The 26222-nt window shown below is 33.1% G+C and overlaps 3 protein-coding genes and 1 pseudogene across 4 annotated transcripts; 2 read left to right on the top strand and 2 right to left on the bottom strand.

Annotated features, from left to right (window-relative positions):
- The first annotated feature begins 2630 nt into the window (after positions 1-2630).
- Positions 2631-12958, top strand: LOC108998145. Of its 2 annotated transcripts, none has more exons than XM_018974613.2 (14): positions 2631-2910; positions 3226-3330; positions 3676-3763; positions 4790-4889; positions 4959-5032; positions 5163-5234; positions 5439-5516; positions 8826-8950; positions 9219-9291; positions 9908-9969; positions 10052-10432; positions 11484-11586; positions 12094-12301; positions 12775-12958. In XM_018974613.2, exons 2-13 carry the CDS (start codon positions 3245-3247, stop codon positions 12289-12291), a joined length of 1440 nt encoding a protein of 479 aa, XP_018830158.1. In that variant the 5' UTR covers positions 2631-2910; positions 3226-3244; the 3' UTR covers positions 12292-12301; positions 12775-12958. The 2 variants fall into 2 exon arrangements, 1 of the variants encoding a protein (XP_018830158.1); XR_004798069.1 differs by having other exon boundaries at positions 2632-2910; positions 12132-12301.
- A 2650-nt stretch (positions 12959-15608) lies between these two features.
- Positions 15609-19187, top strand: LOC109020692 (annotated as a pseudogene).
- Positions 19188-20477: 1290 nt separating this feature from the next.
- Positions 20478-21689, bottom strand: LOC109020691. The gene has a single exon (XM_019003210.2). It carries the CDS (start codon positions 21516-21518, stop codon positions 21282-21284), a length of 237 nt encoding a protein of 78 aa, XP_018858755.1. The 5' UTR covers positions 21519-21689; the 3' UTR covers positions 20478-21281.
- A 2041-nt stretch (positions 21690-23730) lies between these two features.
- LOC109020693 (reticulon-like protein B14) lies at positions 23731-25056 on the bottom strand. The gene is made up of 5 exons (XM_019003211.2): positions 24897-25056; positions 24603-24786; positions 24359-24488; positions 24191-24260; positions 23731-24072 (listed from the first exon to the last, which is right to left on the bottom strand). The coding sequence occupies exons 1-5, from the start codon at positions 25000-25002 to the stop codon at positions 23903-23905; spliced, it is 660 nt and encodes a 219-aa protein (XP_018858756.1). The 5' UTR covers positions 25003-25056; the 3' UTR covers positions 23731-23902.
- Positions 25057-26222: the final 1166 nt, after the last annotated feature.

The following is a 26222-nucleotide window of genomic DNA, read 5'->3' as shown; positions in this document are numbered from 1 at the left end:
AATTGTAAACTATTTATTGTAGCAGTGTCTTATTGCTTTAGTGATGAATATTACTTAATTATTTAATAGTTAAAACTTAATATCTACTTATCAAAAAAAAAAATAGTTCTTTTCTGTTTTTAATTTTATATTTTTTTTAATATAAATAATGGGCCCAAAGTGGCCCAAAACGAATTCTGGGCCCAAAGGGGCCCAAAAACTGATTCTGGGCCATTTATGGCCCAGAAAAAAGTACTGGGCCGGAGGCCCAGTACTCAGTACGGGGGTGCGGACGGGTGGGGGTCCACCCCCGCACCCCGGGCAGCGGACGGGGGACCCCGCCCCCGCCCATGCGGGGGCGGGGTCCGGGGGAAAAACCCCCCCCCGCATATGCGGGGGCGGGTGGCGGGGGAGGGGTGGCCCCGCCCCGTAGGGGGCGGGTATCACCCCTAATATTTATTAGTGGTCACAATATCTAAAAAACAATAAGACTATCTGCTAACAAAAAATATTAATATTTTTTAAATTTTAACATATAATAAAACCAATATTACAAATATGATCATAGGTCGAAAATTACAATCTTAACAACAAAAACACAAAGATATTGATAGATACTAATATTACAACTGAACAATAATAAAATTATAATTTTGAAATAAAATATAAACGGATTATTGTTTGTTAATTTTGAGTTGACCTATTTTTTAATTGTGTATTAACAAGTTAATTCATTTTGATCCAAATACATTTATATTAAACTCAAATTCATTAATTTCGTGGTGTAATATATTGCCACCCTCAATCTACCCCCATTCAACCCCACCCCTGTCAATGCATGAGTCCCGAGACTCCCATACTATTATTAAAATATTTGTTGTGCTATTATTGATTTGAATCTATTTCATTCTAGCTATATCTAAATATGTTGATGCTTATATTAATCAAGGCTCCAGAGGAAGAAAAAGTGAATAATTCTTCTTTCTTCTACAAATATCTGAATAGCCAACAATAATGCCCCTCCTACATCAGCTTCGAACGGGTTGAACCTATACCCGGATAGACCACTAGTTTGTTTATAGAGTAATATTACATACAGTTATGAAATGTACAAACACCACATAATTATTTTACAAAATAGTAAGATATTATATGAATATCATATTTACTCACTTTTTTTAAAAAAAATTATGTAACGCTTGTGCCCACAATTACAAATATCATTTTTCTTGTTTATATACAGTCTTCTTTTACAGCAATCCCTTTCATGGCTAAGCCAAGAACCATGTGTCGGATTCAAATTAGTGGATTATTTGCTCGTCTTTTTATTTTAATTTTTCTGTGTTGTATGTACCATAATGGGGCTTTCGTTGGATTCTCCTACTTTCCCGCTAAAGAAAAAAAACTTTTAGGAAAAGGCCAATAGAAAAAGAATAGAGAAACTTAAAACTAACAAAGGAAAAGGTTAAAACTTTAAAAATAATGGTACATACTATAAAGTAATGATGAATGTACCATTATTTTTATAATTATATTTTAAATTAATGCCTCATTTATTTTTAGAGAAGAAATAAGATGAGATGAGATTAGATTAGAGTTAAAAGTTGAATAAAATATTATTAGAATATATATTTTTAATATTATTTTTATTTTGAGATTTGAAAAAGTTGAATTGTTTATTTTATTTTGTATAAGAATTTGAAAAATGTGTAATGATTAGATGAGATGAGATGAATTAAAAAATTTTCTAAAAAAAAACGAGGCCGAGTAGTTTTATAAAATGATGTAGTTAATTTTTAAATATAATTTTTTTTTTTTTTTGAAAGTATATGAGGTAAGGTGAGAGAAGAGCATAGCTTTCTTACTTTTTGGAAGAAATAGGCAAATAATTCACAAATTATTACACATGTTGAATTGACTCTCGTCTCTCAAATTCACAAATTATTACATATTTTGAAACAACTCTCAAACTATCGAGAAATTGCAATTTACCCATTTTCTCTTAAAAAGATAAAAGTAATGCTAAATTTTTTTTTTAAAAAAAAAAAAAGACAAAATGTCCTATTACATCTTGAAATATATATATATATTTTATCTTTTGAATTTCTCAAAACTTTTAGAAATTGCAATTTAATGTTTTTTAAAAAATTTTTCTATATTTTTTAGTTTCTTATTAAGAATATTTATATCAGATGTCGATGGATTGAAAGAGGATTATGGAAATCCGTGGCTGATTAATAATATGTAATTTATAGAGAATTTGTATTTTCTTTTGTCAATTTTATATTAAAATAAAATTTTATTTTTAAACCCTTATATTTTTTAAAAACAATTATATTTTAAGTGATTGCTGCCAAAGATCTAATAATTATTTATTTATGATTATTGTTGCATTCATAAATGAAACAATAAAAAATAATCTTATAAAATAATATGATTTTATTTGATTTGTTAAATCTATTTTATAATAAAAATAATTTTATAATTTGACGAATCACATTAAATCATATCAATTTATAAGATTATTTTTATATAATTTTTTTTATTAAAACATTTCCCATTATTTACACGACATAATTTTAAATTTGCATTTATGCATTCAAACAAAATGTAATGGATAAATTGGCCTTAGGGCTAATTTTGGATATTAATGTAATTTTGCGAAGCGTAGGCTGGTGCGACGAACTCTTTCCCAGATTTTCAGGGAGATCTCCAGCTGCCGGCTGCCGCGGGAGCCCTGACTCACGCTGTCACGCCCAATCCCAAAACCTATTTATAATCGTGAAAAAATAAAAATCATCTCCGAATTCAGAGCCTTGTTTTATTTGGGATTTTAAATTTTTGCGTGCACATATTATAGCCTATAACCTAGGTTACGCGTTGCCGAGGGGGCAGACTCTCCGGCAACTCTACCACAGTCGTCAATTTCCGGTGAGTATTATCTCATCCACAATCTCAGTTTCTCAAATTGATTGGAGAATGATAAGTGCGTTTTTAATCTGGTCTATTTTTACTTGTAAAAGAAAAAAGGTCGATGTTTGATGAAAAATTGTGAGGGTTTAGTACTCTTTTGTTCGTCGAGAAAGCGACGGGAGAGAAAATAGTGAGGAAAAAGTTGATCTATTTGTTTTTGAAATTGATTATCAACTCCCTCCATATGAGCTACATGGTATATTTCTCTGTTGAATATTTTTTTCTCGCTTTTAGAGTAAATTAACATTACATGGTGTCATTTTGGGTGTGGAGAATTCTTTGTTGGTTCCAGATGATGAGCAGAAAAACCAGTAGCAGCTGCGGTATATGTGAGTGTTCAAATCATGCTTCTATTTGCGCGGTTTGTGTCAATTACAGGTATTGATTCTGAACTGAATGATTTTCCGTGTTACACATCTGTAACATGTGTATTTCTGGCACTTAATCAAGGAATTTTGTGTCTATGAAACTTTCTTGTGGCTTTCTTTACCATACAAGAGTGTCTAGGCATAGTTTTAAATGGATGCTTTCCATTTTGAAGCTTTTAATATAAGATCATTTACAGGAGTGCCTGAGTCTGTAGTTTTGGGTTATTTATTTTTTGCTTCCATCGGTTATGCTTGCTTACTAGGTTCTAGTTATACTTTCTTACTAGGCTCCTGACAGTATATTTGTACCCTAACTGATTATCTCATATGTATGTTTTTTTTCTTTTTTTCGCAGATTGAATGAGTACCACAATGGGTTAAAATCGTCAAAGAGTCGCCGGGATTTCTTGTATGCAAGATTGAGTGAAGTGCTGGTGGCAAAGGTTTGATTTATGCCTTGTGAATGATTTTTCTATTATCTTTTTTTCTTTTTGTTTTGTTTGATTGCCAATGGTTTACATTTATAAGGTATTGTAATGAGCTCTAGCTCAGATTGCACCTCCTTCCCTTGCAAAAAGGTGGGGGGGGGGTTCAGGTCATGATAACTTACCAATTAGGACAAGAAAACAACAAAGTCATTGGTGATTAGGAAGCAAGAAAATTTTATGGAAACACATTCTTGAAAATATCAAGAAAACACCCCAAAGAAGGTTAGAAACTACTGCAAATACTCCAGGCCAAGCTTTATTACTAAGGTAGCCATCCCGATATATATTAAGATTAATGCTTTCTGTGGAACCTGCTAATTATGATTAATAAACTAAATCCGGGAGTCATATTTGAAACAGTCAATTATAGACTCTTCATGATTAGTATGAAATATTTCCTTACATCAAATGTCACATGATCGCCTGGATAGTAAAACCTAAAATTTGAAGTTATACATAACGGGAGCAGCAAAACCATTTTCTCTGTTTTTTATCATATTAAGCTTTAAACTCAGGAGAGGCTAAGGACTTGTGAATGAAAAGATTGTCAACAGTACCCATGTAAATGAAATGACCCTATTTATGACCCAAAAGATCCCGATAAATGAAAAATTCGCTTGTTCAACGAACATAAAAGCCTATCACTGAATGCAGGTTATTAAAGTGATCACTGAATACAGATTATTATAGCGAATAGAGTGGTTTCTATGTTTTGTAATCATTTTCAATTGCAGTAGAAAGAAAGTCAATGGGTATCCGATTTCACTTGTAATTTATGCACGTGGATGCCAACTCTTTTGTTCTTTCACACCCATCAACTTTCAATACTCTCTCTTTTATGTTTTTCTGTAGTTGCTTACTTCCATTATGACTGTTGTTGCTATATACTAATTTAAGTACTAGAAGTGATGCAAACTTGGTGTTTGATGCATCTAAAAAATTGTTTATTTCTCTTGATTAATTTTATGTAACTTTTACCAGGGGAAGGCAGATGATCAAACTAATTGGAGAGTAGTTCACAATGATAAGCTTGTGAAATTGAGGGAGAAGCTTCGTTCTAATAAAAAGCAACTTGTGCAAGGTTGGTTGCCCACTGAAGGTTGCTTGCATTTCATCTCTAAACCTGTTAGACTTATACTTACTCTTACAGGCAAGGCTAAGATTGAGAAGATGTCCCATGATATAAAAGCTAAATATGGGGTGCTTGAATCAGCCCTTTCTACGGTAAATACATCCTGTTTAGTCAATCTTATTATCGATTGTAATGATGCAGGCTAGTTGCTCTGACTAGTTTTCTTGTGTTTTTCTGTCAGCATAAATTAATGTGTTTTATTCATTGGTTTTATCTTTGCAGTTGGGAAAGCATCGCGTGGAACAACTGGAAAAGTTCTATCCTAACCTAATTTCCACTCAGACCTTGGGGCACGTGAGTGCTGTTTTCCTTAGTTCTTAATGTCGATACTTGTTTTGTGATTATTCATTAATGGCTATTTACCTTGCAAAAAAACTGTTGAGTTGTTTTGTTTTAATATTATTTCATATTTGAGGGTGAATATCTCGCCCTTGTATTTTTTCTTCCATTCTACATAAATATCTTTTCTTCATCTAAAAGCTATGTTGAATGCTGCAGATGGCAATCACTGCTGAACGCCTTCATAAACAGTCTGTGGTTGTAAAGCAAATATGCAAATTGTTCCCCCTACGTCGGGTAAGCACTTCAGAAACAAATGTATCTTGATTTCTGCAAGCCAGTATTTATAGATTCAATTGTCAACCATATTTTGTTGATAACTCATGACGAGTATATCCTTTGTGGATGACTTTAACTGCATTTTAAATGTATGTTCAATTTGAGCCTTTTTTTTTCTTTTATTTTTTTTTTCAAAAATAGAAGTCCTTTATTTTTTGTTCAAAAACTGAAGTAAAGTTTTTGGTCAAGAACTGTTTAATTTTTTTTGGAAGTTAAGAACTGTTCATTAAAGTTAACATTCATAACCTTGGCAATAATATATGGGGCAGTAGCTAAAATCTTAATTGCAATTTTCAAGCTTCCAATCTCATATTCATTTGGTTAGTTGGAACAAGGTTTGTCAACCGGTTTCTTGTGGAGGATTGGGGGTGAGAAATTTGAGGTTGTTTAATAAAGCACTCCTTGGAAAATGGCTTTGGAGATATCATAAAGAGAGAGATGCTTTATGGAAGAGAGAGAGATGCTTTATGGAAGAATGTTGTTGTTGTTAGATATGGGAGTGGGTGGAGGGATTGGTGTTCTAATGAAGTTAGAGAAGCGTATGGGGTGAGTTTATGGAAGTTTATTAGGAAAGGTTGGGGGGAGTTTTTCTAAACATATTATATTTAAGGTGGGAGAAGGGAAGATGATTCTCTTTTAGCATGACATTTAGGGCTAATTTGGATTTAGAGATGAGATGAGATGGTTTTAGATGAAAGATGAAAGTTGAAAAAAATATTGTTAGAATATTATTTTTTAATATTATTATTGTTTTAGAATTTGAAAAGTTGAATTGAAATTTGAAAAAGTTGAATTGTTTATTATATTTTCTGTGAGAATTTGAAAAAGTTGTAATAATGAGATGAGATGAGATGAGATGAAACACTTTCCGAATCCAAACGGGGCCTTAGTGTGAGGAATTAGCTCTTAAATAAGATTTTCCATCTCTTTACAAGATTGCTAGGGATCAAAATGTTATTGTGGCAGATTATCTTCAAAGTATAGATAATAATATTCAATGGAATGTTGACTTTATTAGAGATGCAAATGACTGGGAAGTGAATGTTGTTTCGGATTTTTTGGGAAGAATTTATAATTCAAAAGTGATGTAGGGAAGAGAGGATAGGCTATTGTGGGATCATGTTGGAAATTTCAGGTTTTTAGTCAGTTCTTTTTATAAGGTGCTTAATTGTTATTCTGGCTGTGTATACCCTTGGAAAAACATTAGGAGGGTGAAGGTACCTACTAAGGTGGCGTTTTTCAGTTGGGTGGTTGCTCTAGGGAAAGTATTGAAGATTCTCGACCCCTTTTCTCCTCTTCCCTTCTCTCCGATATCCCTCTTTCCTATAACTAACTCTTGCCCCTTTGATAAACTTACACACAATTACACAGAGCAGGAATGGAAATAACAATAACTAAAGTGCACCGTTTGGGACAACTCCCCAAATGTTGCGTTTTGCACTTATGACATAAACGACAGTTGCTTAATTAAAAAAGGCTAAATGACAGTAGCTCTCCACTCCCAAAATGGTGAGCTTTGAGTCCCCAACTTATTCTTGCATTTCTTCCATCTTCAACGACGCCGTTCCCAGTCTAGAAGACTTCAAACTTTTTCACTTCGACCTGTTGAACTTAGAACCCCTTCCCACTTCGACTTACCATGGATAACCTTAGAAAACGTGATTTTTGTATAGCTGATTGGTGTGTCATGCAAGAAGGATGGTGAATCTGTTAATCATCTTTTTTTACATCGTGAGGTGGCAAAGTCTTTGTGGAATGAGGTTATTGGTCGGACAGGTTTATATTGGGGATGCGATGCCTAAGGAAGTTGTGGATCTTCTTGCTTGTTGGCGTGGTTTCGAGGCAAGGAAATGTGTTGCTGCCAGATGGAGAATGATTCCTTTGGGTTTAATGTGGTGTTTATGGCTGGAAAGGAATGAGAGATGTTTTGAAGACAGAGCGTTCTTTTGAAGATCTTCGAAATTTTTTCTTTTCTACTTTGAGTTTGGGCTAAGATCTTTGTAAGGAATGATGATAATGTACTGAATCTGTTTCTGTCTTGGTTTCCTGCTTTCTAGAGTGTAGTAGGTATTTTCTTTGTATACATCCTGTGTACTTGGGCTTTGCCTATTCTTGGTAATAAAATTCTTATTACTTATAAAAAATCTTAGATTTAATTATATATGTAGGCACACACACACATTCTAAAAAGAATCAATTTCAAGTGTCCACTCACTATGAATAATCTTAAGGAAAAAAACACCATTGTGATTTTTTAGTGTTGTGTATGTAAGATGAGTGGGAGGTTCATTGATCATCTTTTACTCTGGTGCAAGATTGCTACTGCTTTGTTTCTTTAATTGAGTTGGTATGGCTTCAGTCATGCTCAGAAGAATAGTGGATCTTTTTTATTCATGTAGAGGGTTAAGCAGCAGCCCGTAAATTGCCGTTGTGTGGAAGATGGTTCCTTTGTGTCTTAGATGGTGTATTTTTTGCATCTTTTTCTCCTTTCAAATAGTTGTTTCTCCTGTATACTTCTTGGGTTGTGTCTTTTGCACTTTTTAATGAAGTTATATTACATATCGAAAAAGTGTTTTCTTTGACGTTTTATGATGGAAGTTTAGAAAACTATAATAAATTCCTTCTCTAAAGCTTTCTTTGTTCTTGCTGTTCTATCTTCTTCTTGTCCTTTCTCAAAGCCGTGAGAAACGAGATGAGTTTATACGCACACAAAACCCTGATCTCACTTCTGAAAAAGATCTGAAATCTGTGTGCATACAAGTGGAAAACATGTTTGAATGCACTTAATTATAAAATGAGGTTTATAGATCTATTGGTTCAAACACTTAAGAACACATTGTGGTCGTAACAATCTGTCTAGTCAAGTTAACCTTGAGTTCAAACAAGTTACCAAACGTACTTTCAGTGTTAGTCTCCGCTTGAGTTTTTTCATCTAAAGTCAAAGTATCAAAAGCATTTCAAACAAGACTGTGTTTTTTATGTGACACTTAGAACACATTGTGATTGTAACAATCTGTCTAGTCAAGTTAACCTTTGGTTCAAACAAGTTACCAAAAGTATTTGTTATGATACAAGCAATACTTGTTTGTTTTCATGGTCAATATTTGTCCAAAATGCTGTAACTTCCCCCAATTAGTTATGCTTTGATTAGCGTTGTGAAGCATGAGATGAATTTATTTTTTAGCCTTCATCAAACGTGTGGTTAAAGGTGGGTTCCACAACCATCGGTGCTTACTCAAATCTTGGCATATCCTTTTTATTTTTTAGGTGGTCATAGATGGTGAAAGAAAAGATGGATCTACTGGTCAATATGATCAAATTTGCAATGTACGATTACCAAGAGGACTTGATCCTCACTCTGTTGTGTCAGAAGAGCTTGCTGCATCTCTGGGGTAATTTTCTCTCTTGAGGTTTCATATGCATGTAGGATTATAAGCAGCTTTTGAGGCGTACTGAACGCTTTGTGATCGCTATACTGTGCTGCTAAGATTCTTTTATGTATTCACTTATCAGAAAAAAGAGTCATATATTCGTTTGTGTTAATATGTTACTTATCCTGAAACTGCAGTTATTTGTACCATTAAATAACTCTGTGCAGTTGGCTTATGCATATTTATGTTGTCTTTACTCTAATCGGTGATAACCATGATTGATAAACAGATACATGGTGCAACTTCTGAATCTTGTTGCTCAAAACTTGGCTGCTCCAGTTCTTCATAACTCTGGTTTTGCAGTAAGGACTTATTTTCGTATAAAATGATTTAGATTTTCTTCCTTGGCAAACAATGAGCTTGGTTTGTTTAATTGTTTGGGGGTGATTGGGACTATATTTGTAAATAGATATGAAAAGGCTACGCCATTGAAATTAAAGTGTTCCTGAAAACATTTATGAGTTTATCCCAATTGGTTTTAATATTTAGGACTGAAATTCTATAATTATTAGTTTTGTAAGTTTGTGTGTATATTTATTAGTTTTAGAAAAAAAAATACTGCTTACTGTTTATGCTTATGCTTTCAATTAGATTCTATCGTCTTATCAAATTAGCACCCCCTCGTAGTGGCCTGTCAACTAGTTCACATGCTGCTTCTTCTGGCCTTTTATGAAATTTTTGCTAATGAGGATATTTAGAACTTTCTACATCCTTTTTTTTCTTAGAATCGATATAATAACAATTTGTGTTTTGAACTTTCAAAGTTTTTTATATTGGTCGCCAATGTTCCCACCATGGTGTGGTTTTTTCTTTGGGAGATCTTAAGCTTCAGAAAGTTTATCGTGTTCATGTTGTACACATGGATTCTCTCACTGATATTTCTTTGGTGTTGTATCTGTATTTACAAATTTACGTCAGGGTTCTTGCTCTCGAATATGGCAACGAGATTCTTATTGGGATGCGTGCCCATCATCTAGAAGGTACTTTTGTCTGGCAAGTTTATTTTGTTGTCACATTTGGTTGTATAAGCGTATTGAACTGAGTATGCTTTCTGCTATGCAGCAATGAATACCCCCTTTTTATACCACGCCAAATTTATTGTTCTGCTAGTGGGGAAAATTCATTGTCCGATAGAAGCTCCAATAATTTTGGTGTTGCTTCAATGGAATCTGAGAGGAAGCCACGCCTGGATTCTTCTGGTGGTAGTAGCTTTAATTATTCTTCTGCTTCTGTGCATTCTGTTGAAACACACAAGGACTTGCAGAAAGGGATTTCACTTCTCAAGAAAAGCGTGGCATGCATTACGGCATACTCTTTTAATTCACTATGTTTGGATGTCCCATCTGACACATCTACTTTTGAAGCATTTGCAAAGTTATTGGCCAAACTGTCTTCGTCCAAGGAAGTTCGATCTGTTTTCTCTGTAAAAATGGCTTGTTCGAGGTACACCATCCAATGTTTCCGTATGTGTGATTTAAGTTTTTGTTGTCTTTATTTCATTTCTACAAGTAAAAATTTGAGAACAAATGTCTTAAGAAGTTTTTGGATGACGGATAGTTTTCATGACTTTCTATATCCATTTCTAGCTGCTAACTTGTAAGTAGGTGTTCTCCTTTGTATACTTCCTGTGTACTTGGGCTACTCCTATTTACTTGATTCAATAAAACTTTATTTACAAGTTTTAAGGAGTGCATTTTTATAAAGAAATCATTATGGCAATCTGCCTAATAAATCCTCTGTAGCTTGACTGTGACATAGATGCTGCACAGTTGAGATTATGCATGAGCTACAATGAGAAAATGGGAAGTACAAGGGCAGAAATAGGTATAACCTAAACGAAATATTTCAAAAAAGCCCTATTAAGCCTTACCATTTATTTGCATGTCGGAAGAGTCAATAGAGGTATTTTTGCTTAGGAACTTTTGGTTTGGCCTTCTAATATGGTGGACCAGTTTTACTTATATATAAAAAAAATATATGGACCAGTGCAATGTGGTGTGTAGATTTTTTACACAATTATAGTTGAGTTTGATCTTTATTTAACGGGTTTCCCATAATTTAATATCTTAGCAGAAATTCTTTATGTCCATTTTTTGTTCTTTTTACCATATATAAAATTCTTTCTTTCATTAATCGAATAGGTATACAATCCAAAGAATGATTCTTACCAAAAAAAATACAAATTGAAATGAAAAAGAAAAAAAGGTTATGAAGCTTGGTTATGCTAAAAGCTTTTTCTTTGTTGTCATTGTAATTTTTACAATTTAAGTTGATTATTGGAGTGCTAATATCATTTTTCCCTTTGACTGGAAAAAGATAATTTAATATCCAGTCCTTTCTTGGTTGAACTTTATTTACTAACATGTCCTCAATGATATAATTCACTTATTAATATCAAACTTTATCGTTATATGTAAAAGTTACCAATTAAAAATTATCATTATATGTAAAAGTCTTTTCTATTGTGCATGACATTTGCTGTTTTAATTTTCAGGTCATCTAAACAAGTTGAGCAATTGAAAAAATCTGTATGGAATGTGAATTCTGCCATTTCCTCAACCACTCTATTGGAAAGTGCACATACACGGCCTACTATGGTATAACTTCCAGACTCAATTCTTTTTGTCTTCTTTCCCTGTTTTTTTGTTTGCCACTCCTAAGACCCAGCGGTCTCTTCCTGCTTGACCTGTCCACACACCTGAGAGGCGATGGGTGGGGAAATTAAGATAGGTGTGGTTGTAAAATTCATTTCTCAGCTGCTGCTAGTGATGAAAAAGGAGTGAATAAGAATTGTCTGATATGGTGATCACCTAGGGGACCATTAAAATAAAAGAAAGTTTGACCCATGTTGGTGCATTAAGCTTAATAGCTTATGGGGAGATGCAGCTTAAGGTGCCATGGAAAGGAACAAATGGAGGTTGTCTCTCCTTTTGCACTTTTTTTAATCATCCGAAGGACAAAAGGTTATGGCTACTGTGACATTAATATATCGAACTTTTTTTACCTATCAAAAAAAGATCACGGCTACTGTGGGAAGATTTTCATCTGTATTTTTCATTTAGGCATATTGACTTTATCTTCATCCCTCTTCTGTTGCCTCGCAGAGAAACATTTCTGATAACCTTCCAAATTCTGCTGCCAGTTTTCTATATGCCACCGAGTTGTCTGATGTTGGAAGGAACGAATGCCTCATTGATGGATGGGATATTGTGGAGCATCCCACTTTTCCTCCTCCTCCATCACAAACTGAGGATATTGAGCACTGGACTCGAGCCATGTTCATTGATGCTACAAAGAAATGATCTACTTTATGTAAGTTGGCTATTGGTGCTCAGCAGTTGTGAAGGTTACAGTTTATCCAACCAAAAAGTCAACCTTGCTGTGGTTGGTTTACACACACCCATCAACACACTACGCAATGTCTGTAGAATGCATGTCCGCCACTGCTATGATGCTCTGAAAGGCCCTGCTGTTTTAGGAGCAAATTTTGATTTTTCTTGGTTTGAATGATTAGTTGTGCAGTGTCTTATGAATTTCTTCTTCTGATCATGATAGATTGCGATAATTCGGTTGCCTTATCAAGGCTTTGTTCTTGGTTTCACGGAGTTCAAACTTCAAATTTGTTTTTAGTTCCCTTTAAAATCTGTGTTTCTATGCCATTTTTTATTTATTTATTTTGTTTTGGCAGCCAACTACAAGCGCTTTATTTAAGCCCTTTTTGTTCTTAGCCGTCAAAAGTTTGATTCTTTTTTTTTTTTCATTTTTTTGTGTGTTTGAATTGATAGGTACAGGGAAGAAGACGCCCAACAAGAGCTGAAGATGGCATGGAGGGCCAACCTGCAAAACTTCAGTAACATGTTTGGCCTTTATCCTTTTACCTGTAAATAGAGAGAGTATTCAATAGCATGTATATATGACCACTATTGAAACTCATTCATGATTATCTTTGTTGCCCAGTTATACTCTGCATTGCTTCCTTTAGTTTTAGTTCAGTAAATATGATAAGAAATTGAATTAATTTACCGGAAAAAAAAAATAATTAACGGTTTATATATTTCCCCCAATAAAAGTGATTCATTCAGCAATGTTTTTGAGATCTTTAACACATGTTCAAGTTTTCAAATGTTTTTTTAATCTTTAATATAATTTATTTTTCTAACAAATGGCATGCAAATTGCCATGTTAGCATAGTTCATGGTTGTTTATTAAGTAGTTTTTAACAGATGAAGCAATTTGTGGAGTTAATAATAGCTAATGAATTGGTGTTTTGAGTTGTCGTTTTGAGTTGGGCACCGACCAATGTTCGAAACATTTATTTTGTTTTATATTTCCTTTTTAGCTCAAAAGTTAATGAGAAGTTTTATCTTCAATTTTCAGACTTGACTATTGATATAAAAATTACAATACGATCGAACGGAAACATCAAGCATTAGGATTATTTTGAAATAAAATGTTAAAAACAAACAAGGCCACAAGTTTTCAGAACTAAAAATCTAATAGATAATAGATAGAGACCTACCAAGAAGTTTTCCACCTGTAAATTCGCTCCCTCACTTTCCTCTTACTTCTTCCTCTTCTTTGGGTCTCTTCTTCTTCATCCTCTTCTGGTTCCTCTACTTCCACAACTTCTTCCTTCTCTCTGTCTCCACCGTCATCATCTTCATTATCATTACCATCATTATTATTTTCATTATTAACATTATTATCATCGTCTTCATTGTCATTTTCCTTGTCTTCTCCATTCTCGTCCCAAGTTCTACCAGCCTTAGGGGCATGCAACCGGATTCGGATCCAGATTTTAAAAATAGGGCAGATAAAAACTGCTCAAATTAATCCGGGCGGATAACCGGATTCAATCCGAATATCCGGATTTTTTTTTCCTTTTTTTGGCTATAAATCCGGATATTCAAATTGTAATCGGATTTATTAAGATTAAAAAAAAAAAGACTGTTTAAACTTTAAAAAATATTTTTATAGCATTTTAAAAAAAAAAATGATATCATGTTTAAATTGCCCATATTTTTTTAAAAAATAATTTAAACACTTTTTAAAAGTTTTTTTTTTAAAAAATAAAATAAAAAAATAAAAAGAAAAATAAATAATATTTTTGTTACATCATAATGCAAAATATTAATTTACAAAGAATAAAATAAATAATAATACATCATATCTAGTTAGAATATAATTTTTGTATATTATTTTATTTTAAAATTTGAGAAAATTGAATTATTTTTTATGTTTTTTTTTTTAAAATAAGATCCAGATAACCGGTTACATAACCGGACCCGTGGTCCATACCGGATCCGTGTTCATATTACTTGCCCGGATCCAATTCGGACGGATAACAGTCCGGATTCACCCAGATTTCCGGGTTCCTAACCAGATCAGAAGAAAAAAAAAAATCCGACCCGGTTACACACCCTTAACCAGCCTGTCCTTCAAACCCCTTCTTAGACTCGTCACTGTTGCCATTCGGATAGTTTCCATAACCTCCTCCCTCTTCGGAAGACAGCTCCTCTCCGCCTTCTCCAAAGCCACCATCCCCATTGTCGGACCGATGCGGATTGCGGCGGCGGCCCAAGCCCGGGTTGTAGTCATGCCCGTGGAGACGTCGTTGCCGCGATCGTGGACGGCATCATTGCCTCCATCATTCTCCACCATCAACTGCTTCTGAACGACAGTTACTTTTGGGTCTAGAAGTTGGTAACAGCACAGGAGTGTCCTGAAATTATTTGAAGGCACAAATTAAGAAAGAGTTAGACCGCACCATCATGAAAACCATAACAACTGATCCAAAGCTGTGGGTATAAAGTGAATTCAAGTTACATATAATGAAAACAAAAGCATGAACCAACACGTTATCTTTATTTTCCTTCCTGACCAGGGGAATCTGTTCATAACCATGCCAATAATAATTCAAAAAGGTGGCAATAAAAAGTCACTATGGACGACATATATATATATATATATATATATAAATATATATGCTGGTGGTTTCACATTAGAACAAGCCAAATCAATATAAATAACTAAGCGTATTAGAAGGAAAAAATAAATAAATAATTAATTAAATGATGAATAACAACCAGATAGAATTAAGAAAATAATATGCATGGGACCCGTTTGAGTAACCATTTTAAAAAAGGTTATGTACTTTCAATTTCTTTCAAGTATAATTGCGTTTGAAAGACTGTAATTTCACCCCCACCTTTTAATGTATTCTATTTTGCCCGGCAAAAGATGCAATAGCCATGTTTGTCAAGAGAAGTGCTAAATTTACTTTGAAATCTTATAAAAAGTAAACTAAAACACTAATGTAGTTGATTTGATACGTTACGTACTACATTAAAATATATCAACTTATAAATTTAATTTAATTTTTTTATAAGAGTAGTGTGTAGAATAAACATTTCTAGGTTGATCAAACTTCTTGTTTATTGAAAGAAAAGAAAGCGAAAGCAACAGATAAGACATCGTACGTATGTAATTGTCACCAAAACCAACCATCATGTTTTCCCCATGATCAAAAGAAATATATATATATATATATATATATATATATTTTCCCCACAAGCATTCCAATAGAAGGACCACTCGCTCGAACATGAACTCTGACAAAATGTTGAAGATTTTGATTTTAGTCTTTCTGTTCTTCTTCCCATTTTGCAATTCTTCCACTTAAACCTTAACACAAAACCAATCCATCAAAGACGGCCAAACTTTGATATCCAAAGAAAAGAACTTTTCCATTGGCTTCTTCAGCCCAGCTAACTCCAGCTATCGTTATCTTGGTATTTGGTTCGCCAAAGTCACATAACAAACTCTGGTGTGGGTTGCAAACAGGAACGATCATTTCAATGATTCCTCGGGAGTTCTCTTAATCAACCAGGATGGAAACCTTGTTCTCTATGACAACTTTAACCGTGCTCTCTAGTCTACAAATGTTTCAATTCAAGGGCAAACCTCCACTGCAGCTCAGCTTCTGGATTCTGGAAACTTAGTACTCGTCCAGGAAAACAACAAAAATGTGTTATGGCAAAGTTTTGACTATCCGACAGATACTTTGCTGCCAAACATGTCGCTTGGTTTGAATCGAAGAACCAGGCTCAACAAATTCTTAACATCTTGGAAGTCCTGAGATGACCCCAGAACTGGGGACTGTATCTATAAGCTAAATCTTACCGAAGCGTCACAGTTCTTCCTGTACAAGGGTTCGATCCCATATTGGTGGACTGGACTGTGGCCATGGAGGTCTTCTGCAATAAAATCCAATTATAAGGTCAATTACATCAACAATGGAGATGAGATATCTTACAAATACTTCTTTGATGACTCCGCAATCATCACAAGATTAGTGGTAGACAACTCTGGATTGTTCCAGCAATTTGTATGGAATGATGGGGAACTTTGATGGAAGGAATTCTGGTCTGCACCTATATATTGGTGTGACAAGTATGGACAGTGTGGCACGTACAATATTTGTAATCCAGACGATATTGATTTCCAATGTTCATGTCTCCTAGGGTATGAGCCAAAGTCTCCGAGGCAATGGTATCTCAGAGAAGGTTCTGAGGGTTGTGTTAGAAAGAAGTCGGGTTTGTCTATGTGTGGGAATGGAGAGGAGTTTGTGAAGATGGAGTGTGTGAAGGCTCCGTTTTCGCCTGTTGCAAGTCAGATGCATTTCAGTATGATGAGCTATGAAGCGTGCAAGCAAGCTTGCTTGAGGAATTGTTCTTGCACAGCTTTTACGAGCTTGAAAGGTGGGGAAGAAACTAATTGCTTGTAATGGTATGGAGAGTTGATGGATATTGAAGTGCATGATGATGAGAGGTACCAAAGTGTAAATGTTCGTGTGGATGTGACAAATTTAGGTATGCTTCTTTCTTTTGCAAGAAAATGTTGTTTTTATCTTTAATTTTGTTATAATTTAAGCAAATCTTCATTCAAGTGGTTGACCTATGAAACCATTTAAGATTTGTCATATTAACTAGTATAATTAAGGATGATAAAATCAAGATGGAAAACAACAGCATTAGTTTTCTTATTTCCTTCTTTTTCCTTTCAGCCAACAATACAAGGAAGTCCGAAGGTTTTCTTGGAAATAAGGGGAGGTTGGCTTTAGTAATAATGTCCATTTTTGTGCCATTGTTGCCAGTAATTTTACTAGCCCATATATGGCTAAGGAAGAATAAGAAAATGAAAGGTAAATAAAGTCAGTTGCATGGTATTTGTTCACACATACACACACACAGTGAGTGTGTGTGTGTGTGTGTTTTCCAATAAGTCGAGACAAAAGTTCTCATATGTAAGGAGTCATTTATATTAGTTTCCACATGATGAAAGTTCCTTAAATGCTCTATTAATTTCAATTTGTATTTAACAATCTTTTCCAATACGTTTTAGGACAGTGAAGAGAAAATTGCACAATTAGTCAGCAAATTTTACTGGTACCAAAAGATTTTTGGAGGGAAATGAGCTCGAGGACAGTAATACAAACCCTGATCAACTCATGTTTTATCTAAGCTGCATAGTTACTGCCACAAACAATTTCTCCCCAGCCAATAAACTTGGGCAAGGTGGTTTTGGCCCTATTTTTAAGGTATATATGGTGACAACTCATGATTGCTATCTTGCAAGTTTTTTTGTATTTCAAGTTCCTTAATATTCCATAACAATGAAGGTATGAAGGGGTTAAATGGAACTGAAGGAGCAAATTGACTAATCATGTAAGGGTCAATTGCCTAATGGACAACACATAGCTATAAAAAGGCTATCCAGGAGTTTAGGACAAGGAATAGAAGAATTCAAAAATGAAGTTAAGTTGATTGCGAAACTTCAACACAGAAATCTTGTCAAAATGATAGGCTGTTGCATTCAAGGGAAAGAAAAGATACTGATTTATGAGTACATGTCCAACAAAAGCTTGAAATTCTTTATTTTTGGTATGTCTTGTTTCTAAAAATTTATTTCCTTCACACACACACACACGTTCTTTTGTTGTCTACATGCATAGAACCACATACAAATCACTATTGAAATCACCATTTTGAGTGTTCGTGCAACAAAATTGTTATATATCCTACAATAAGTTCACCCCTAAATTAGAGCAAACGCTTTGAAATAATCATTGGGATCGCTCGGGGGATTTTGTATCTTCATCATGACTCGAGGTTGAGAATTATCCATAAGGATATTAAAACAAGCAATATTCTACTTGATGATGAGATGAACTCCAAAATTTTAGATTTCGGTGTGGCTCGCATATTCAAGGGCGACCAAATTCAAGACAGGACAAACAGAGTTGTCAAAACACAGTGAGTATCATATGCAAACATATTCCCAAACTTAAAACTACACCAATTTTTAAGCACTAAGAAAATTTTAAGGTTGCCTTTTTTATATTGTTCACATGCAATGACGTTAAGATTAACTTTGACACAATTCTTGTGCAGTGGTTATATGTCACCAGAGTATGCAGTATTTGGAAAATGTTTGACAAAATCATATATCTTTAGTTTTGGTGTAATATTATTGGAGATCATAAGTGGCAAGAAGAATAGTGGTTCTTATATGGAGCACCCTTCCCTAACTTTGATAGGGCATGTAAGTAACTAAAAATAGCAATATTTACCACTTATATTCTCAGATTAGATCCCTTAGCATTCTGATTCAAACTCAAAGTGTTCAAGCGTGGCAGAGATATATACGTAAAATAAGTCTTACAACATTTATTATTGTCCGAGAGAATTTTTTGAACAATATTATATACTCGATAAATGTTGTAGGGTCTACTTTGGATTTTATCTCTCTCTCAGTACTCTTGATCCTAGAGTTTACATGGGATCTAAATCCTTTATAAGACAAACTTTTATTTATAATGCTACGAACCACATAGGTCTGGGAACTATGGAAAGAAGATAGAGCCTTGGACATAGTTGATTCATCGATAAATGAGTCATATGTTTCCCATGAAGTCTTGAGAAGCATTCAAATTGGGTTGTTATGTGTGCAAGAAGATGTTAAAGATCGACCAAATATGTTGGAAGTTCTGCTTATGTTGGGTACTGATGCAACCACTCTTCCTTCTCCTAAACAACCTGCTTTCATTTTCAGAACAGCTTCCAATGATTTAAAATCAGTTGCAGAAGGATATTGTTCTATAAATGAGGTGACATTAACCAACGTCGAACCTCGTTAATTAATTAGGTGGCTGCATTCAAATTGCATTTTACTGTTTTTTGTGCTAAAGAAAAACTTCACTATTTTTTCTTTTCCGTTATCTTTTTCTCAGCTTGTTAATAATACTGCAGATATTGTTACTTGTATTTTGCTATGACTGAATAGATGATGTGTTAATATTTTATAGGTTGAAGAACCTTGACTTTGTTGTCCATCGAAAGATTCAATTAATTCATGAACTGATCAAATCTTGAAACATTACATCCCATAGTCATCGGCAAACAATCATCCCCCGTGCATGTACATGAACTTGACATATATAAGTTATTCATGTCTTCTTTCTTCAATAAAATTTGCTATAAACTTGTCAAAGGCAGGAGTCATTTTCACAAATGTTGCCTAAGTACGTGTATATAGTAATTGCCGACTATATATTATTAATTTATATATGCAGCATAGTTTAGAACCACCATTGCATTTATTTATTTATTTATTTTTAAGAATCCTGGGAGATTCTTGGTGTGATCATCCATCATGATGATATTCTTCCCCCCAGGCGGCACCCCCCATGCTAGGGGCCGGCTAGAATTTCCAATCCTGGTATCAAAATTTGACATTTGTGTCTTTATTTTGTAAGCAGCTTGGAAACTTAATTGGAGGCAGGCCGGCTGCATGCATCCATCCGACTAATGCTACGTGATATAATTATAAGTTGTGTAAACGTCGTGTACTTTTTTAAAAAAAGAATGAAGTCTATTATTTAAAAAATTAATTTTTTTATTTAGATCTTATATTTATTTATTTTTTTTCAAAAGAAGTGCGTGGCGCTTACTCACTCTATGATTGAAAATATCATTTCTCTTTTTATAACCGAAAGAAAAGTTAATTTCCACTCCAGATCATTGTTCTCACTTTCACAAACCAATTACTATCTGTGATTACTTATAACTTAAACAAGCCTATAATTTTTTTAAAAAAATCTAAGCTGCAGTAGTATTGGGTAATCAAAGCATAAAACATCCCTAACCCAAATCACATATATACAATTCATGACTATATATGTCCAGTAAAATATAAATATCAGCTGATATATACATTAATGTTAAAACAAAATGAAATATCCATCCATCATTTAATACCCTTCTCAAGAAAATAAGAAATATCATTATTAACTTTATCAGAAAAAAATATAAAAAACATCAATTAAATATTCAAGACCTGATCATGTATGCAGCTTTCTTTCATTTTTGAGTTTTTGTAAAAATTTATTGTTTCTAATTTATAAAACATCTGACTTGTTTTAAATATTTAAGAGGTTAAAAACTAGCTAGTACTTAATTTATACATGATCATATGTTTATAAAAGCAATTCCTAAGTTTCCAAGTCGTGTTAATAAGTCGATTTGCTTATCTTTTTTGTTCTCAAAGAAGCAAGCAACGTTGTCAAGCCAAAGTGCTAAAAAAGACATCCGGATCAGATGGGGATGGGATAAAGTAAGAGCAAGTTGTGTGGTTTGATGGTGCTAAACGTGAAAAAATATGGGAAAGATTGGCACAAATGTGTCAAACTATTAGCCACTTGAAATAAAGAAAGCTGCAGAGATAAGGGATGATCTCCGTTGGGAAGATTTTTCTTCTTTCCCTTTTTCTCTCTCTTTCTTTTGTCAATAGATCAGATGCAATTTCATTTCTATTTCCTCTTGGAAAATCTGGAGTTTCTTTTTGATCCACTTCGTTCAGACATGTCAGCTACTGTTTAGTTCCATCATCCTCCGAATTGCTCCCTACTCGAAACTGTGTAGTGATCACCATTCCATGCAGTCCCAGTAATATCCTCCACTACTTTCTCTGCAATATTTTGATGAGCTTCTGCTACTAATTGGTCTTGACGACGATATTAATATTGAATTGAATTAGCCCATTTTTGCATAAGAAATTATTGAATTTATAACCAGTAAAAATGGTTGGAAGAAACTAACAATAGCTCTAACATGAAAAACTTCAAAACAAAAAAGGAAGCAATGCTTGGCAACAGATATCATATCACTTCTGAATCTCATTCTCGTGCCTCTTATGATCGATGCAGAGAGAGAGCGATGATGGGAAAGAGTAATCAACCACCGCAGCCTCCACCACAACCGGCAGCACAAGCTGTGCCATAGGTATTGGTGTGGGCTGCAGAGTCTTTGTCTTTGGATGCACCATCTGCACAGGCAAAGATGATAGCTGTAATCAGAGACAGCATGACCAACGCACCCCAGAAAATCAAAACTGCACTGCTGATGCTGCTTAAGCTTTCAGCGTTGCTGCCTCCATCCCCTCGTGCTGCTTCCTTCCATTCCCTCACCATGATCTATAATTGTTCAATCTCTCTCACTCACTCTCTTTTGACTGTTGAAGTTGCAAGCAATTCTCTCAACTCTCGGGTGAAGGACACTAAACGAGGACAAGGCTATAATCCGTTGAATAGTAAACTATATATAAACTGGAAAAGTACACATAGTACAGAAACAGTGAATAGAAAAACCGTAGAGTGGGTGAGAAATGGTCCAGATTCCAGCCCAGACCTTATCCCCTTCCAAACCAAAGTCGGCAGCGTAGCCCGCTCAAGTTGACCGAGCGTGCTTTTTAGATTTTTTTTTAATTATTTTTTTTTAGATTTTTTTAATATATTTAAATATTTTTAAAAAATTAATACATTTAAAATAACTTTCTTAATTATAAAATAAATAAAAAATTCCTATAAAGCAGTCAAATGAAGCGATATATTAGGGAGACAAAGTAATTTTATTCTTCAAACCCAGCTTTGTTGAAGGCAAAGTGATAGAAAACAAAAAGAAAAAAAATATTCTTTGTTATTTTTTTTATCATCATCTCATCATCTCATAATATGTTATTAGATGATAAATTTATAAATAAAATATAATAAATAGTCTCTAATCATTTAATATCACATCATAAAATGATAGGAAGATGATGAGAATTGAGATGATGAATAACATTACGAAAAAAAAATTAATGTAAATGTGAAAGAAAAGAGGGGTCTCTTTCCTCACTATAATTCTTTCGATCTAAATATTTTTTATATATAATTTAAACATAATATGTTATTAGATGATAAATTTATAAGTAAAATATAATAAATAATTTTTAATTATTTAATACCACGTCATGAAATGATAGGAAGATAATGAGAATTAAGATGATGAATAACATTACGAAAAAAAAATTAATGTAAATGTGAAAGAAAAGAGGGGTCTCTTTCCTCACTATAATTCTTTGGATCTAAATATTTTTTATATATAATTTAAAGAGATAAGCACAGTCGATAAAATTAATAATATCCATTAATACAGTTTATAAATAATATGAATTTTAAATGATATAGTAAGGTCGAAAGGTTATGTTTATATATCTTATCTAGTTGGTTTAAAGAATTATACGAAATCTTGAACTAATTGATTAATTAAAATTCAAAATAAAATAAAATAATATTTATTACATTGACAATCACTAGTAATATAAAATTAGTCAAATCTTTAATTACAATAAATTAGTTTAATATATATTTTTCATTATCATTTATATTCATCTGACTTGGCAGTTGACTTTGTCCTTGATTAACTTGGTGTAGGATAGACACTGGACTTATCTTCTAGAAAACGAGACGATAATGATAATGATTATTATTCTTTTAAAAATAATAATGTAAATGTATATGTGATCATTTTCCAGCGTTCTTGGGAAATGTATATCATCATATGTGATTTTTATATACTTAAAATTCCTTGCTAATTTTAATTTTATTCTTAAAAATAAGGTTTTAACTTTTGTTTATTTTGTCAATGAAATAAACGAGAAAATCTCTGCGGGTTAATCATTCTTTTTTTATCATGATCTCTTTTATGACATTTGAGAGTAGATTTGGAGATGAGATGAGAATTTTATATTTTATTTTAGTGATTAAAATATTATATTTTAGTATTATTATTATTTTGAAATTTAAAAAAGTTGAATTGTGATTTGAAAAAGTTAAATTGTTTATTATATTTTGTATGGAGATTTGAAAAATATGTAATGATGAGATGAGATGAGATAAGAATTCTGTGTCTCATCCCACCTCCAAACCTGCCAAATGATTTAAACGTCCATCCTTTCATTATCTATAATTTGATATAGAAGTATGGGATAAAAAAAAAAATAACGTTACTCATATTTAATGTCTTAATCTTTGGGACATCATGTTATAGTTTATCAATTAATGAAATTTTTTGTTAATTTTTCTGGTCTCTCATTATGTTCTCTAATTTCCTACAAACATTAGGACCAACAAATGCAAATCAAACAAACTAAAGTTAATGCAAAGTATGAAACACATAATCATGAAATCGCTTAAATGCTAGATCAGCCAACAACATTTACATGATAAAAAATTCTATTTACAAACTGGTATTGGATAATACACTTAATAAAACGCTTACATAAAATAATTTGATTTGAAAGAGAAATTTTAAAATTTAAATCTTATAAATCAAATCTTTCAATATAAGTGATGCGAATAATGTGTTCTACATACCGACTTGCAAAATAGAATAAGTCGTTAGATATAATTGGTTTATCATTTATTTATGTCGTAAATGCAGGAGATAGTGAATGTATATATACACCTTAGTTTTTGTTGTTGACCAACATGATTTATTTACACTCTTATTTTCATTCCCACAACTTCCATACTTAATGGAATTTCCTCTGTTTTACTGGTCCCCTTGGAATCTTGTTAAGAACCTTGGAATCAAACTTCCTGTACAAACTCTTCGCATCTTGTCTGCCTTTGGTAGCAAGATAATCCACCTGCCTTTCATATTTCTTGTACAAAACAGGTAGTATTTGCATGCAGAGGAAGACTTCACAACACAACAATCAAGAGAAACACATAACCAGCCGTTATACAAGCGATTGAGGCTCAAACAGTAAGGAAAACATAAAACATATGTAAGATCGATCGAGGTCTAGAAATGTTACCAAGGTATAGAAGATTCAAAGAGCTGAAATAGGTTCCAATAACTGACAATACCCAAAGACAAGCGATTGCCTGTATTTTCAAGAACTCAAGCATGCCAAACTGTCAACTTAATTCAGAGAATAATGATCTGTCAAACGGAGTTATGCAGGGAACACAGATTTACATACCACAAAGAAGCTTTTCAAATCTTTCCCAGTTGAAATCTCAAAGAATTCGAACAAGAACCAATTAACTTTTGCGAAGTAGAATCTGCATGTAGATTCTGAAAGGCTAAAATCATGGATATTGGGTGGTCGCCTGAGATAGCATAAACATTGTAATTAATACAACATAAGCCAAAACAAGTTAAAAGGATGCTATATTTCTAGACAATGAATCTCAAACTTGGGAACTGATCATTTCAGTGATTACCAATCGATCAGTACTCCTGCAACCTTAGACCAGACGAAAATAAGAGTCATTGCGGTGATCAGTATGTGACAGAGAAAAGTAATGAACTGGTACTCCACAACTTCAAAAAGAAACCATATTGATGTCAACACAATCAGGATTGCAGCTGATAATTTCTTGTTCTTCCACATAAGTATGTCAGCAACTGCAAAATCGACCCAACTTGAATGAGAATTAGCACAATCTTCCATGAAGCAGTTTATACTAACATATATTTACCTTCGAATATGGATCGAGCAACAAGGAGAAGATTACCTTTTCCTCTTCCAAGGTTGTCATGCATAGTTCCTCCATGACCAAACACTCCAACCCATGATTGCGTTTGATATTCTGAATGAGATGAGAAGCTGGTTTTTGCCATGACAATATGTTCGATCTTACTACGAATATGCTTGAATTATTTCTCAACACTGTAGCCTCTCAAGCTCTATTTTGCGCATATATATATATATATATATATATATATATATATATGTATGTATGAATATGTATATAAAAGGTATCTTGTAGTTCTAAGCTTTGTAGCTAAGAAACTCATTACAAGAAAGGTATGACTTTGACATGGGCTGGAAGCTTGATGCACATGATGATCGATGCCCAATTCAAAATCCTACATATATATATATATATAGATATAGATATAGTTGATCTTCATTTTCGAAAAGGAATCCAACGAAGATTGTTGAAATTTCTTGTCAACCTCGAGAGGCTATCAGAATATTCGACATCTAGCAAAAATGGAACAACGTACAGTTGAAGTTGTTGAAAAGGTTATTAATTGTATTATGAATTAATAATTTAATACGCTAGCAGCTTCATTCAATAACAATACACACATGTTTTCAGAAACACGTGAATTTCTATGATCTCTTTATTTTATAGGGCGCTCTATGTTTTTCCATTCTTACACAATTCAAACTTTTTTTTTTTAATAACGAATAAGGCTTTAATTTGGTGCTGTTTTTTCTTTTAAATACAAAAAAGTGCTTAACCTATAATTTTGGCACCTTTGCCTTAATTCTAAACACACCTTTGTCGAACTTTAACTGTCCGTATTTGAGGGGAAAATAAACGAAAAAGAAAAGGGAATATGTCAGTAGGCTATAAATATTGTGAATTTTAGGATATGTTTGTATAGTGAGTTGAGATGACAGTTGAAAGTTAAATAAAATGTTGTTAGAATATTATTTTTTAATATTATTATTATTTTAAGATTTGAAAAATGTTGAATTATTTATTATATTTTGTGTAGAAATTTAAAAAAATTATAATGATAAGATGAGATGAGTTGAGAATCTTGAGATACATTTTATATCCAATATTCAGTATTGAAACAAGCATCAAGTTTAGAAATTAAATAACAAGAGGTACCAATTAAAGCGCATGAATATATTGTCCAATTCTAGTGATTATGATGAAATTTCACTCAATCTTTTTTTTTTTTTTTTAATCTTATCTAAGAAAATTAGAAACATAAGGTAGGCTATACAATATTTATTGAAGTTTGGGTGCAAAATTCTTTGGATAACAAATACAAAATAAATATTATATCGTATTTTTATCTTTTATGTTACTGCGTGC

This window comes from Juglans regia, chromosome 13 (genome assembly GCF_001411555.2).
Source record: "Juglans regia cultivar Chandler chromosome 13, Walnut 2.0, whole genome shotgun sequence".
Lineage (NCBI taxonomy): Eukaryota > Viridiplantae > Streptophyta > Magnoliopsida > Fagales > Juglandaceae > Juglans > Juglans regia.
Note: the sequence above shows the minus strand (reverse complement) of the source record. Positions and strands in the feature narration are given on the sequence as shown.